This window comes from Notolabrus celidotus, chromosome 7, assembly GCF_009762535.1.
Source record: "Notolabrus celidotus isolate fNotCel1 chromosome 7, fNotCel1.pri, whole genome shotgun sequence".
Taxonomy (NCBI): Eukaryota; Metazoa; Chordata; class Actinopteri; order Labriformes; family Labridae; genus Notolabrus; species Notolabrus celidotus.
The window spans coordinates 7,049,574-7,065,020 of NC_048278.1; the positions used below are offsets into that span (position 1 = coordinate 7,049,574).

General features: G+C 41.3%; 3 protein-coding genes across 4 annotated transcripts; 2 read left to right on the forward strand and 1 right to left on the reverse strand.

Annotated features, from left to right (window-relative positions):
- The first annotated feature begins 265 nt into the window (after positions 1–265).
- Positions 266–8,077, forward strand: LOC117815790 (ras-related protein Rab-40C-like). Of its 2 annotated transcripts, none has more exons than XM_034687711.1 (7): positions 266–384; positions 967–1,164; positions 1,259–1,319; positions 2,412–2,472; positions 2,566–2,643; positions 2,856–3,078; positions 6,174–8,077. In XM_034687711.1, the coding sequence occupies exons 2-7, from the start codon at positions 1,011–1,013 to the stop codon at positions 6,470–6,472; spliced, it is 876 nt and encodes a 291-aa protein (XP_034543602.1). In that variant the 5' UTR covers positions 266–384; positions 967–1,010; the 3' UTR covers positions 6,473–8,077. The 2 variants fall into 2 exon arrangements, with proteins under 2 accessions (XP_034543602.1, XP_034543601.1); XM_034687710.1 differs by having other exon boundaries at positions 334–845.
- Positions 8,078–8,652: 575 nt separating this feature from the next.
- wfikkn1 (WAP, follistatin/kazal, immunoglobulin, kunitz and netrin domain containing 1) lies at positions 8,653–11,481 on the forward strand. Its single transcript, XM_034687708.1, has 2 exons — positions 8,653–9,613; positions 9,740–11,481. Exons 1-2 carry the CDS (start codon positions 9,347–9,349, stop codon positions 11,255–11,257), a joined length of 1,785 nt encoding a protein of 594 aa, XP_034543599.1. The 5' UTR covers positions 8,653–9,346; the 3' UTR covers positions 11,258–11,481.
- Positions 11,482–12,317: 836 nt separating this feature from the next.
- Positions 12,318–14,973, reverse strand: mettl26 (methyltransferase like 26). Its single transcript, XM_034687712.1, has 6 exons — positions 14,607–14,973; positions 14,211–14,373; positions 13,134–13,193; positions 12,952–13,019; positions 12,727–12,805; positions 12,318–12,604 (listed from the first exon to the last, which is right to left on the reverse strand). Exons 1-6 carry the CDS (start codon positions 14,798–14,800, stop codon positions 12,548–12,550), a joined length of 621 nt encoding a protein of 206 aa, XP_034543603.1. The 5' UTR covers positions 14,801–14,973; the 3' UTR covers positions 12,318–12,547.
- Between the last annotated feature and the right edge of the window lie 474 nt (positions 14,974–15,447).

Genomic DNA, 15,447 nt, shown 5'->3' on the forward strand with positions numbered 1-15,447 from the left:
TAACACACAGTTGCATTAGAGTGCACATAAAATATCAAGTACTGTGTAGCAAACGTGAGTGATAAAAACGAGTATGAAATACTGATACAGCATTGATTATAAAAGGTACAAAAATAATAAAATGAGTCCTCAGACAGATCAGACGGGCTACATATTTATTTTCATTGATTAGTTATGCAAGCCTTAATGAGATTTAAACAGTCAAAGACAGATTAAACATTTTAAAAAGCGATTTATTTATGGGGCTCGTCCACAGTGAATAAAAAGAGTGGATTCTTTCATTCTCGTTATTTATTTTATTTTTTAAAGTATCGGCAGGATGTGACGCACTAATGATGTCAGAACCAGGATAATAAATCGATTTGTTTATAGGGCTCGTCAACAGTGAGTAAAAACAGTAGATTTTTTAAAATTCTCGTTATTTTTTCATTTTTTGGAAGCATCGGCAGGATGTGACGCACTAATGATGTCAGAACCAGGAAGTTCCAACATTGTCCACTTTGCTCACTAGACGTACTCGAAAGCTAATATTGCTCATCGGCTATTCTATTTGCAAACAAAGTGATACAATCGTAGTTCTTATATTGGAGTATTACTCCATTTTGTACATTTTTATTCTCGCTTATCCGTGGACCCATTTTTTAAACCTAGAATGTATATTTTTTTGTTTGTCTTAGCTAGTTAGCTAAGAAGCTAACGGCTAGTTAAGGTTGTTTTGATTAGTAATCACGTTGTATCGATGGTGTCTGGTCGCTGTTTTCGTAGTTTAAACCTACACTGAAAGGCTTTTATGCACCATTGTTTTTTTATTTATTGAATGAGTTCAACGATAAGAAGATAAAGAGGTAATGTAAACCGTTGAGAGTGTACCTGCTAGGTAGTTAGCTAACGCATACGTCAAACGACTAGTTTTAGCTCACGTTCCTGCTGTTTGGAACTACAAGTTCTGTCCCTCTCGCCAAACAGTGGACGTCTGGTGAGCTGGCGAAGCTCCCGGTGAATCGGAACCAATGCGTGGGATGATGGGGACACAGAGCAGCCCTGTCAAGAGTTACGATTATCTCCTGAAGTTCCTTCTGGTGGGAGACAGCGATGTGGGAAAGGGAGAGATCTTGGAAAGTTTGCAAGACGGTTCAGTAGAGTCGCCCTATGCCTACAGCAGTGGTGAGTGTGTGTTTCTCTATCCAGGTGTAAAAAGTCATTAAAGTCTGATTAACACTGCATTCATTATTTTGGTATTGATTTATTTGTATCTCAGGGATTGATTACAAGACAACCACAATTCTGCTGGATGGGAGAAGAGTGAAGTTAGAGTTATGGTAAGATTATAACTTTATTTATAAAACTGAGTTAAAGCTGCTGTTGGTAGGAAATGTGTAAAATACGTTACTTTTTTCTGCTTGGTTTGAAGAAAAGGTCATAATACCCATCAGGGTTCATCGGTAAGTGGAGTCATTTCAGACTATTGCGAAATCTCTGCGTTTTCCAATGTCTTTGTATCAAGCAATGTTATTATTCCCCTCATACCCGTTATGACGGACCAATCAGAGCTAATCTCCAATATTAAATAGTAGATTTCTGAAGATCCAGGCTCTGCCATCAGCTAGTTAACATTTGAGGGGTGGACATCGAGGTGGTGCCAACCTACAAATATCTAGGTGTACACCTGGACAACAAGTTGGACTGGTCCCTTAACACAGATGCACTCTACAGGAAGGGGCAGAGCCTCCTTTTTCTTAAGGAAGCTCAGATACATTGATGCTGCAGATGTTGTATCAGTCTGTGGTGGTAAGTGTGTCATTCTATGCTGCAGTCTGCTGGGGAAGCAGTATAAAACACAAGGATGCGAGGCGACTGGACAAACTAGTGATAAGAGCTGGCACTGTGATTGGAACCAGGTTGGACTCCCTGTGGTGGAGAAATGCACACAGAAGAAGCTAGAGGCCATTTTAAATTACCCAGATCATCCACTTCACAACTTCTTTGTGGACCACAGAAACAGCGGCAGTGGACGGCTCATCTCTCTGCACTGCAGGACTGAGAGATACAGAAAATCATTCATTCCTGCAGCCATTAGGCTTCAGAACTCTCTAGCCAATGGGAGATGAGCTGACAGACACCTAAATTACTTGTTTGTATAATTGTATCTGCCAAACAACTGAATTTCCCTGAGGGATTAATAAAGTACATTCTATTCTATCCTATTTCCTATTGGCTAAGGGCCGGCCCCTACTACGTCCTCCGATTGGTTAGAGGAAATCTGGTTGGGAGGGATAGTGTTGACATTCAAAGTCCCCCTCTCTGAACAGATGTTTACTCTGAGACTACCAACAGCAGCTTTAATTCTAACATCAGTAATGCCAACCTCATAACACATTGGTCACCTTACACACTTCTGCATGTGTCAACAGGGACACATCAGGGCAGGGCAGATTCTGCACCATCTTCCGGTCTTATTCTCGTGGAGCACAGGTGAGGATTTATCGTGCAATTCTAACATCCCCAAATTAAATTCGTTATGCAATGTTTTGTTAACTCTAAATCTAAATTACTTTTGTGTCACAGGGTATTTTGCTTGTATATGACATCACTAACGAGTGGTCGTTTGATGGCATCGACCGCTGGATCCGGGAAATTGATGAGGTAAATCAATATAATGTAACCCATCTTTGATAAACAAAGAACTCCAGGAAGTAATGTAAAGGGTCAATGCTGGGTTATGTATTTTTTAAATTCTAAGAAAAACCTGTCTATAAGGAAGTGTAACTATCAGAGAGGGATTGCGGGATAGCTTTTGAAGATACAGTAGAATTTACTCCATTTCTTACATAAGCAAAACTGTTGTTTTCCATCAGCATGCCCCAGGAGTACCCAGGATCTTGGTGGGCAACCGCCTTCATCTGGCTTTCAAGCGGCAGGTTCCAACAGAGCAGGCGAGGGCTTATGCAGAAAAGAACAGCATGACTTTCTTTGAGGTCAGTCCACTCTGCAACTTCAATGTCATCGAGTCCTTCACAGAACTTTCCCGCATTGTGCTGATGAGGCACGGGATGGAGAAATTCTGGAGGCCCAACAAAGGTGAGCTGATGGATTATTGTTTTGCATAATTCTGTCACAAACTGTATGAATAGATTTTTGCTTTGGCAGAGAAAGGGTCAGGAGTTACAAAGGACAATAACATATAAGACAGAAAGTTTTATTCACCACAGTTTAAGTCATATGATGTCAGAAGTCTTTCCTGCCCCTTAATACAGTAGACATGGATTACTACATTTTAATTCTTTTCTACACTCAAAAATGTGTGTGAATTCATATAAACATTGTGACAGTTGCTCTTAACAATCTTGTTGGCAGTTTTTATTGGTTCTGTTTTCTGTTAAGTTCATTTAAATTAGGACACACATCTCTGGAGTGTATTTAAAGAAGAAAAAAAGATGTATCACATTTTATTTGAGGCTGTTTTCACTAGGGGTGACCCCAAATAGTCGAATATTCGACGATTCGTTCTAACGAGCCTTAGTCGACTGCCAATCTCATAGTCGAATATTTGCATATGAAACGTGGATCATTCCATTCAAACCATGGGGGTGCTCAATGTCTAATTTTACATTATTTTCCTGTTTCCCTTAAAAATAGTGTCTCATATATCCTATTTTTATATAAATATAGACTTATTTAATGTAATTCTGAGAACAGCTCTTGAAGTGTTAAATCTACTTAAAGTGGTAATTAAATCTCCCCTGGTAATTAAAGGTGGACCATTTAGCGGGACCTGTGGAGCAGACGTACCTCAGCTGGCCTTTAAATCTTTCTACGTTCATGGTAGCTCAAAATGTCAGAAAATAAAACTTCAGTTGATCCTAAAAAATAGTTATGAAGATGAGGTGCAGCTTCATGAAGAGGGCTGTGAGATCAAGGATTACCGGACCACACAAAAACTGTACAGGGCCAAAAGAACGAGCAGGAATACCCAAAGCTGCGCAAAGCCTCAAAAACAATCCACAGCATCCCATCCACCTCCACACCATCAGAGAGGATATTCTCAAAGACAGGATTTACAGTTTAACAAAGCAAGGAGCCCACTTCTGCCCGTACACACGATGGTTTTCCTCGCGTACAATTTGAAAAGACTCAAGCGGACAAAGACGCGATGAAAGACTGTTTTAAAAGGTACTGTTAAGAGATTTAAAAACCCTTTAGCTGGTTCAGGTTTGATTTTGAACATTAAACAAATGTTAAGCCTTAAGTTGGACAAACTACCCTCCACAGTGCTGCTCTCCTCTGTGTGAACACTGTTTAAATATCTCCTGATTCCTTTCTCTAGAGTGGCGCGTTGTTCCATGTTTAACGGATGGTGGCCTTATTTGAGTTTTCTCTCCTTCTTCTCCTCGTTGTTTTTGCGTTCAATATAGATTAAAAAAATCTAAGTTTAATACATATAATATTCTGTTGTCCATTTTACTTTAAGTTACGAGTCTCTTAATTGTAAAGGGTTATGCGTAATATTGTCATGCGGTTACCATCATGCAGACTTTGGGTCAATAAGGAAAACAACAAACATTCGACTATTCGTCGACTATGGGCAAAATCTGATGAATCAGATTCGACTAAGCAAATCCTTAGTCGGGCTTACCCCTAGTTTTCACACCTATGTGCTCATGTGATTTGTTCTAATTCAGATTTTTTTTCTTTTTTACATTATTGCACTTGTTCCTTTATTGGTTTCTTGTTCAAACTGCAATATTGCAAAGTGCCCCAAAGCACACACCATCGTGAAGCTGTCCTTACGTCATTATGTGTCAGTCTCTTTCCCAAAGCTAAGAATCTCCAACAGCAGTATGCTAAGTTACGAGACCAGCTTGGCACACATGAAGGTTCGAGTGATGAGAAGGGGGAATTCCCCTTGTTAGACCAGTTGAATACAATTCTCAGAACTAAACAAGTTGTTGAACCAGTAGTCTAGGTGTTTTCCAGTCCTGTGATATTGCTGTGCATAGCTCTGCTGCCAATTTTTAATTGGATTGAGACGATGAGTAACGCCAGCCTATCACTATTCTTTAGCTTACTATCAATTGTAAACAAGTTACGTAGTAGCTGCATTACTGGAGTCAAGCAGCTATTTGTTCTGGTTGTGAGGATAATGATGTTGACACACCAAATGGACTGTTCCATTGTTCAATTGGAAGCAAGCCAAGACCATGTCTTCCAGGTGATCTCTGCTCACTTGTTTTTTACTACGTTAAAGTGCGATTGCTGTTTTCACTTATGTCCAATGAATACAAGCCAAAGAGGGAAAGCCTCGTTTCAGAACAACTACTCTAAATGATCCAGGGGTGAAAGCACCCTAAAGTCCCTCTGCCAGTCCAAAACAAAATTAAAACTTACAAAGATACAGTCTTTGTAAATATCTATTGAAATACCTTCATTTAAGAAAATAAATATATATTATTTGTAACTTTTTAAATGTATTAACAAGACAAAACAAATACAATCAAACGGAGGCTCAGACATGTGAAATGAAATAAAATTGATAATAATAAAATTACAATTAATAAAATAAACAGATACATAAATTAATAGAAAACACTTGAAGAAAATTTTAATTAAAACATTTTTAAATATGTACATAAACATATAAACACGCATGCATATGATGCATACACACACACACACACACACACACACACACACACACACACACACACACACACACACACACACACACACACACACACACAGATAATTTAGAGAGAGACAGAGAGCAGAAAAAAAACAAAAATAAAAAGACCATATAAAGCTGCATACTTTCTATCATGCATTTTTTTGCAACATAATCACATGATAATGCAGTAACTCATGAATATAGCAGAAATAGCTAAAACATTGGATATCATGATTAAAGCTAGCCTTTAAAAAATCTTGTGTCTTTGATATTAATAAATGTGTCAACAAATCATTTTTTCACAACAACAGCTTGAAACAAAAATGAAGTCAGAGTGCAAACAGTAAAAAAGGGTGGTTTGATAAAAATCCTTTACCATCAGCTTGTTTCAAATAACACGGTATAAATGTATCGGGTTATTGAAAAGAAGAACTGGAGAGAACTTAGAACATCTCACATCTGAAGCTAAACTTTGTGGAGTATCTTAACTCAACCCATTCTTCTTCTGCAGTCTTCAGCCTCCAGGATCTGTGCTGCCGCTCCATCGTCTCCTGCACACCCGTGCACCTTATCGACAAACTGCCCCTCCCTGTTGCCATCAAATCCCACCTCAAGTCTTTCTCTATGGCCAATGGCATGAATGCAGTCATGATGCATGGACGCTCCTACTCAGTGGCCAACAGTGCAGCCTCGGGTGGGGGCAGTGGAAGCAAAGCAAACAGCCTGAAACGGTCAAAGTCCTTCAGGCCTCCTCAGAGTCCTCCAAAGAACTCCTCCTCATCCTCTAAAGGGAACTGTAAGATCTCATAGTGAAGGAGCAGACGTATGGTTTCTTTCACAGTGCCTGGATTAAAGGTGTTATTGCTCCAAGGGGTCACAAGGCAACCGAGGAGCAGGAGAGCCAACAGGAATCTTCAGCTGCAGGGGAAATAGCTGTGAACTTACACTGACCTTTGGGAGCTGACTTGGGTGGTTGGATTGGTTTCTGTTCTCTTTGCGCTTGCTGGTGCCATCTTGTGGATGTCCGCTTACCTGTATGCAGAGACTTACTGTAATCAAGTGGAACAAGATTTCCCTGGGACCAACAGATGTGAATCAAGGACCGTCACGTCACTCTCCTTTCAACACTACAAGCGAGTGTGGGGACATTTGGAAAATAGAGGGTTTACGTATTTAAAGTGGGACTTGAAGTTGTAAATAAGCTGTGTCTGCTCAGTGTTTTGGTCGGTGTCTGGTGTTTGATCTTGGAGAGGAGCTTCTTTCACTCGTTATGTCCTGAATGTTTTGGAGACGTGCTTTAGTGTACAACTTCTGTGTGTCTTAATCCCCTTTGTCTACTGTATAAACGTCCCTTTGCAGCCTCAAGGGTGCTGAGCTACTTGTTTAAAACTCAGATTAGTTTTAAATAAAGCTGGCTGATATTGAATGTCATAACAAGAGCAGGGCTATTTTCCCAAACGGATCTGTAATGAAACATGTTGAACGTTTAAAACAAGTAATACAACCACTTAAGTCTATATAACTCAATCTGTGAAACTGTCCAGCCAAGTCGAGCCTTTTAAGACTTCCCGTGTTGCCCTTAAATCCCAGTGTGAATGAATCTACTCTCCATCACCACAAATCATCCTTTTGAACATCTGTTTACTTTCTCAGGCCGTTTATGCCTCCTAGTCTAACATCCTTGGTTCTACTATTCCTGAAACCATTACGATCAATTTGAAGCTACAGTTTTTTGAGATTGCTCGGTGCTGATGTACAAATTGTTTCCTCGGTATCGGCGTTTCGCCTCCAACAACTGCTGTAATAACGTCTTGGTTCTTTATTTGTGAGCTGTGTCTGGTTGGATGTGTTTGTATTTGCAACGTATTTATGAATGTAAAATAATAATCATCTTCTTTTCTGTGGTGAAAATGCGGGGAAAAGAATCAAGTGGGAAGTTGTCAGGTGCATCTGGTTCTTTGATATTTTATTAAGTGTTGCTAGTATTCATACCTCTGATGCTCCAGCTGTTTCTTATTTTCTAAAGAGGTTAGAACAGAAGAAAATTAGATATGGATATTTTTTTAAATAACTGTAAAATATACAGAAATACTTTTCTTCTTATAAATTCTCACTCTTCTTTCCACCTCTGGTAACATGTGCTGTATTTCTACTTCAACATCCCCGGTGTGTTGGCTGGATGTCTGTGCTTAAAAGGGCATAAAACTTGGTGCATGTTTTCTACTGGCGCCTGCTGTCTGTAATGTATTTGGACCAGTACAAGAGGCTAACAGAGGTGATGAGTGACCATTAAAAGCACTATGTGTACACGTTTTATAATGATTGTTAACAGAGCTGTCTACAGGTTTGGATACGGGATCAATTATAACTTTGTCTACATTGCAAACAGTCAAATAAAAAGTCAAACTAAAAGCTACTCGAGCGTGTGTGTTAGGCTGCAATGTCATTTTCATTCAAACATTGATCAAGGTCGTTGTGGGAATATTTTTGTGCCCTTTGTCCAGCCCGGGGCCACCGGTGCTCAAGTGCAATAAAACCGGTGGGGGGTGCTGAATTGATTAGCTGCTCTCTCGGTATTGGCTAGTGTTGGATAACCGGCACATCGCCGCAGCGCCTGAATGCAGCGCGGTCAAAAGTCACCCAAAGGTTGCCGGGTCACCTCCCATGAAAAGATGAGGGCTGCTGCTTCTCATCGCCCCGGAGCTACGGGAGGACAAAGATGAGTCGCACACTATTGAAAATGTGGCGCTTTACGCCTTCCCACCTGACCGTGGCATCTCTGAGCTCCGTGTGAATGAGGGATGGTGGTAAATTGAGCGACGTCTAGACAAGACGGACGTAAACAACATGTTTTTCTAGACGTGATTTGGCACGCCCCGTGTTTGGGTTTCACGCGTTCAGCTCATGGCGACTTTTTACAATTTAGTCCTCAATTTGACCAAAAGTATCTTGACTTGTCTCGGGGTGAGCAGAACTCTTGAACTTATAAGTCTAACTGAATATTGCATCTAAAAAATCGCAGTAAGAGAAGAGCACATGACCTTATTTATGAATGGCACCTCTATAAATTCTGTCTGGACTCATTAACGGTGGATTTCTCACCGGAATGTTTAGGCCCGTGCGCAATGTTGTTGGGACAGCTTGCCACTACAGCCACACGTTTGCTTTGATGTTTTTACAATGTTTGTCCAGTTGCTTAGTGCATGGTGTTGCTTCATAAGAGTTTCAGACACTGGACGAGCATGGGGGCGGTCAGAGGGGCTGCCCTTTCCACCTCCATTCACACTATGAAAGGCTGATGTTGCGTCTTTCTCTCTCATTGTGCACTTGCGTTCGCTTATTTCGCTGTTCGGGGAAATCGACCTGAATGGGAGTTTGTCTATTGACGCAAGGGTTTTTGTTTTGATTATTAAGGCGCATATTCCAAGCAAAACAACTGGGATTTTATGGCTTTTCTGGAGTAAATTGGAATATATTCTGCTCAGTGGAAGTCCAGCGCATACCCGTCTTAATCCTTGAGATTGCAACCTCCCTGTGCGCTGCAAACTGATCTTCACAACGTTTACGCACAAAATGGACGACCACGTTTAACAATGGAATTTTAACTTACTTCGAATTAAAGGACTTAAGGACCTGAAGGAGGAATGGATTTACTCGGTGGGCAACTCATGCAAAAGAGTCATTATGTATAAATACCCTCTAAAACTTTCGGAGGATAGATGTATAAAGAGTCAAATTTGGCATGATGCATCTAACTCAAATAAACTAGTATTACGCTGGATACGTGCGTATTTCTTCATGTTATGCGTTTGCAAAGTACCAGAACTTTCTTTGTGTGCAAGTGTGGCAGGATCCAAAGTTGAACACGAAGGATTTTGTCCCAACAAGCTGAATTCAAATCTGTGGGTTGATGCGCAAAGCACCTGCGAGAGAGAATGCGAGGTCGACGAGGTGATGTTATTTCTGTTACTTGTTATCTCTTTGATGTTGTTATTTCTTTAGTCCTCATTGGTTAATTTAGTTGAGTTGATTCTTGAAGCCTGCTTCATAAATACTGTTTTGTGTGTGGCTGTGTAGGACTGTGCTGGCTTTGAGAAGTGCTGCACCAACGTGTGTGGCCTCAACAGCTGTGTGGCTGCGCGTTTCTCAGATGGCACCCCTGCCCAGCCAGACGGCCAGGGAGGAGGAGAAGGAGGTGATGCCCCAGCCATCACGGCTACCTGTGAGGGCTTCATCTGCAGCCAGCAGGGAGCAATATGTGACATCTGGGACGGACAGCCTATCTGCAAGTGCCAGGACCGGTGTGAGAAAGAGCCCAACTTTACCTGTGCTTCAGACGGCCTCACTTACTTCAACCGCTGCTACATGGACGCAGAGGCCTGCATCAGAGGGGTGACTTTAACTGTGGTCGCCTGCCGCTTCTACCTAGCTGGGCCCAACACCAGCCCACTTCCGCAGGACACCACGGCTAACCCCACCCCTACATCCTTGCCGGAGGACCCCTTACCCCCCACACTGTACTCCAACCCTCATCACCAGTCCATCTACGTGGGAGGCACAATCAGCTTTCACTGTGACGTCGTTGGAGTCCCACGACCTGACGTGACCTGGGAGAAGCAGAGTGAGAGGCGTGAACGTCTGGTCATGAGGCCTGACCAGATGTATGGCAATGTTGTTATCACCAACATCGGTCAGCTTGTAATCTACAATGCCCAGGTGTGGGATACAGGTATCTACACGTGCATTGCCCGGAACTCTGTCGGAGTTCTTCGAGCAGATTATCCGCTGTCTGTCATCCGGCGGGCTGATGATGATTTCTCTGAGGACCCTGAGATGCCCATGGGGCGGCCCTTCTCCCCAGCAGACTGCCTGGCTGAAGTAGATGTGAGAGTGTGCAGTAGTGAGCGCCATGTTGATTGGTATTATGACGGTAAGCTGGGTTCCTGCATGGCCTTCAGCAATGGTGGATGTGATGACAGCCGCAACAGATTTGAGACTTTCGAAGAGTGCAAGGCATCCTGTCAGAGGGAGGGGATGGGGATCTGCTCCTTGCCTGCAGTCCAGGGTCCATGCAAGGCCTGGGAACCACGATGGGCCTGGAACTCCGTCATGAAACAGTGCCAAGCCTTTATTTATGGTGGCTGCCATGGGAACGCGAACAGTTTCCCCACCAAGAAGGAGTGTGAGGCTAACTGCCCTCAAGCCAAAAAGAAACCATGTAAGACGTGCCGGGTGAAAGGAAAAATGGTGCCAAGCATATGTCGGAGTGACTTTGCCATTGTGGGGCGTCTGACAGAGCTGGTGGAGGATCTGGACTCTGGGTTAGCCCGCTTCAGCCTGGAGGAGGTCCTGAGGGATGAAAAGATGGGCTTGACTTTCTTTAACACCAAACACCTTGAGGTGACTATTGCCAAGATAGACTGGAGCTGCCCCTGCCCAAACATCACCATGGAGGAGAACCCTCTGCTGGTGATGGGCGTTGTGCAGGATGGCATGGCCATCATTCAGTCGGACAGCTACGTGAGAGCTATAACCGAACGCAGACTCAAAAAGATACGAGAGATTCTGGGCAAAAAGACTTGTGAGGCATTGTGAAAGTCCATTGACTCAAACCTGTTAGGACTGGCATCTCAACTGTAACATGGAGAGCTGATACACTGTGCAAAAAGAACGAAACAGAAATACGTTCAAAGTGTGTTTTCATGAAATTATGGAAGGTCATTTGTGTATTCATTACAGCACAGGTTGTTTACATTCCAAATGTGTTGAGTCCTGAAGCAGAAATGCTCCTTTTTTAAAGTTTATATTTTTCCTTTGTACATTTCTTCTTACTCTGTATGCTTGTAATCTGAGAAATAAGATATTAACCAGAACAGCAACCAAACAAGTTGACGAATTTACCCAAATTTGATGCTAACAAAACAGACATCTACAGACATACACTAGCAGTCAAAAGTTTGGACACACCTTCTCATTCAATGGTTATAATTTATTTTAATTATTTTGGACATTGTAGATTAAAACTGAAGACATCAAAACTATGAAATAATCTATGAAAACACACTTAGAAGGCAAGTCATTCTACAAATGAACTCTTGACAAGGCTCATGTTAATTAGAAACCATTCCAGGAGACCACTTCATGAAGCAGACTGAGAGAATACCAAGAGTGTGCAAAGCTGTCATGAAGGGAAAAGGGGGTTACTTTACAGAATCTAAAATATAAAACATATTCTGCTTTGTTTAACACTTTTTTGTTCATTCAATAATTCCATATATGTTCTTTCATAGTTTTGATGTCCTCAGTATTAATCTACAGAGTTTACAATAATTAAAACAAATACAAACCCTTGAATGAGAAGGTGTTTCCAAACTTTTGACTAGTACTGTATACATGGCTCCTTTCATGTTTGTCTTTTCTTATTTTCTATAAGCTTCTCTGTCTTGAGCTCTTCTTTAGTCATTCTCTTCATTGTTTTCAAACTTTTCTTTTGTTATAATGTATGACTGCATGATCTGCACATTCACTCAGAAATACCTCCCTCTACAAAGCACTTCTGCTAACTGTGTTTCACTGTCAGTCTGTAAATGGAATAAAGAAAGTCAAAAGAGCAGGTGGCTGTATAAAGGCAATTATTGAACACAGACAACACATATATATTTAAGCCTTAATAATTTTACTTAAGTGTGCGATACAGGAGTATATCATATGAGATTACAGAATTTCAGTCCTGGTTTCATTTGATCTTGTTGTGTTGAACAGTTGGTAAATGATTCATTAACAGTTCTTGACATTTTTTGGCACTGTGTCTGAGCTTCAAGTGTAAGTTAAGGCATTTTGACCTCCAGTGCTGGTCATCTTCCAGAACAGGTCTGACAGGATCCTTCACACCAGACTCTCCTTCCTGAACAGAAGACACTTGTTGTTTGCAGGCATATCCATCTAGCAGAAAAACAAGATCAAATTCACACATCAGTGAACCAGCACTCATATGAAAGTGATCATCATGTTCTCATCTTTTTTATATGTCAAACATCAAATATGTAAATGAGATGTTGACTCACTAGTTTCTCCAGGAATAAACCGTTTCTTTGTGCTATAGAACTGAGGAGGGAGATATCCCTGAGTCCCCACTCTGGATTCCTGTATTATCAAAAGGGAACACCTTTAATACATCTTAACGTCACCTTTGCATTATTTCTGATAAGAACAGACTTTGCTCTGTTTGTTTCTTACAGATCTTAATACAACACAATTAAGCACTATAAAGAAACAATAAAACACATTACCTCTGCCGTAAGCTGTAGTCAAAGTCCACATTACTTTGAGGGGTGATATGACCGTTTACTGCGTATGGCTGTGTGAGCAAACAAAAGATGTTATGTAGCACAACTGCAGCACTTTGATGTCTAAATCTGATCATCTGTGATACCATCATGTTTATAACGACATAAAGCAGCTTTCCACTCACTCCATATGTCAGGAGAAGACCCTGCGGCTTCAACACTGCCCCAGCCCCTCTGAATAAACCCTAGAAGAGAATAGAGATGCATTAAGGCACTACAATTACATCACATGTAGTGGGAGGTGAGTGGGAGGAATGACACCTACTCCAGCCCTCCAGAAATAACACAATCTTTCTCTTTCAAATGAAGAGTTGCATATATAAGCAATCAAACCCTCTTATTCAATAAACTCCAGTTTTGGTTTTAGCCTTATTTGGTCTGGTGAGAACAGTAGCATATGGTGGCTAGAGTTAGCTGATTGAAGCTACACATCACTGTGTAAACGACATCACAGCTGGAGCTCCTTTATTTATATCACCGTTAGATTTCAGACACACTGGTCCTTCATTAAGCTACATAGAGTTGTTCTTTAAAAAAACGTGTTGCTACTGCCTGTGGAGGCTTCACCTTTAGGGCTCTACAACAATGTTTGGGTGAGTCAGGGCTCTAGAAAGGGCCCTACAAACATTAACTTAGAGTCCCTTCTTAGAAATAAATTAGTTTAATCTCTTTTTTCTTTCAACATACTACTTTACACTAAAAAATGGCAATATGAACCAGCAAAATAAAGGCCTTCAAAATGTATTCTGTCGATTGGTCCAATGCCACAAGCCTTAATAGAAGATAACTAGACAGGTGCAGAGAATACATTTAACATATTAGCTTATTTTAGAATAGAATAGCCTTTATTTGTCATTGTCAGGTGTACAATTAAATTAGAAGCTCTGCTCCTGAAGGTACATGAGATAAATACAAATAAAATAAAAAAGGTAGAAAATATGTATAAAAGACAATATAAATACAGCAATAATATAAAACAAATGTCAAATATATAGTCAGGTGGGGAGAAAAGGTATTTTGGTTTAGGATACCTCTTCTCCCCCAGTATTTTATATTTGGAGTTGTATGCAGTACCTAAAAAATACAACTTCTCCTGTTGCCACAGTACTCCAGGTCATGGTTCATTTTGTTCTGGGGTTACTTCAGACCAATCACAGCTCTATGTACATAAATGCAGATACATATAACACCAGCAGTCTTACCTCCGTGCAAGCCATGGGAGTAATGTGTATCATGTTGATATTGACTACCAGATCAAGGCTCTCTGACTGGATGCCTCCCCAGTACTGATGAGGCAGAGAAGCATCCAGGTGGATGACTGGTCTCACATTGTGCAGCTGATAGTGCGCTCTGTACGCTTCTATACTGAGAATGGAAACAAAGGACATTATTGTTAATGCAGGTAAACAAAAAAAAAAAACGTTTAGCTGGCCAAGTATGCTTGTTCTTAACAGGAGTAGAGATGGTCTGAGATAAATGGCCACTACCCTTCTTTGACTTTGCTACACATGAATTATTAGCACCGTTATTACCTGTGGTTATAAGCGCGTAACAAGGTAGGATGAAAATGGTTATGAAATGAACCCGCCTCTGTTTACCTGGCCAAGGACTGTCGGTCATACTCTGAAGGCTGCCAGATGATATTCCGCAGGGCCTGAGCGAAGTGTGTGACATGCTGCCCAGTACCGGAGGAGATCTCCAGAGCCTGCAGGGGTCTCCCGACGTTCACGTTCTCCCGGAGCACCGACAGGATCGGCTCCTTATTCCTCTCTGCGGCCGCTGCGCTCAGCATCGTCCCAGATCCCGGGTATAACTGTCGAGTTACACGGTACAGTGTGCGCAACCACTCCAGTGGACCGGAGTTACGTCAGTGCAGATTGAATAACTCCTCACCACCTACGAATGTTTTGTTTTTCAGCTCAAAATGGTCAACTTCCGCATTCTGTCACGTGACTGACTCAGCGCCCAATCAGAATACAGGGTGGTCGAAGGTTTTTTATTCTCATGCGGCGTTAAAAGAATCAATGTGAAGGTTTTTCAGAGGGTTTCTTTATTGAAGGGGAAATAGCAGTCAGGTACTCATCATATCTTACAAGATTTACACATTTTCATACATGTAAAGGAAACATTCCACATTAAAATGTAACAAATACAGCAATCAACTTAAAATACAGTGTAGGCTATGTCAAGTAACAACAAAAATAGAAACAGCAGTACTTTAATAATCAACATATGGAATGAAAATGATTCATTTCACATGTTTGACATATCTGCAGAAGCTGGGATCAAAAAGAGACAAGCTGGCAGCCATTGGGACAGTTAGGGAAAAGTGGGTAGAGCAACGTCCACTACTCTATAACCAAGACCCTAATGTCACAGTTGATGAAAGGCTAGTGGCATTCAGAGGTTCCTTCCATTTTAGACAATATATGCCTGCCA

Coding starts and splice junctions, on each gene's coding strand:
- LOC117815790 (XM_034687711.1), top strand. CDS start 1,011: ATGCGTGGGATGATGGGGACACAGAGCAGCCCTGTCAAGAGTTACGAT. Junction 1,320..2,411: donor AGAGTGAAGTTAGAGTTATG/GTAAGATTATAA, acceptor ATGTGTCAACAG/GGACACATCAGGGCAGGGCA. Junction 3,079..6,173: donor ATTCTGGAGGCCCAACAAAG/GTGAGCTGATGG, acceptor CTTCTTCTGCAG/TCTTCAGCCTCCAGGATCTG.
- wfikkn1 (XM_034687708.1), top strand. CDS start 9,347: ATGTATAAATACCCTCTAAAACTTTCGGAGGATAGATGTATAAAGAGT. Junction 9,614..9,739: donor GAGAATGCGAGGTCGACGAG/GTGATGTTATTT, acceptor GTGGCTGTGTAG/GACTGTGCTGGCTTTGAGAA.
- mettl26 (XM_034687712.1), bottom strand. CDS start 14,800: ATGCTGAGCGCAGCGGCCGCAGAGAGGAATAAGGAGCCGATCCTGTCG. Junction 13,020..13,133: donor GTCTTCTCCTGACATATGGA/GTGAGTGGAAAG, acceptor TTGCTCACACAG/CCATACGCAGTAAACGGTCA. Junction 12,605..12,726: donor GTTTATTCCTGGAGAAACTA/GTGAGTCAACAT, acceptor TTTTTCTGCTAG/ATGGATATGCCTGCAAACAA.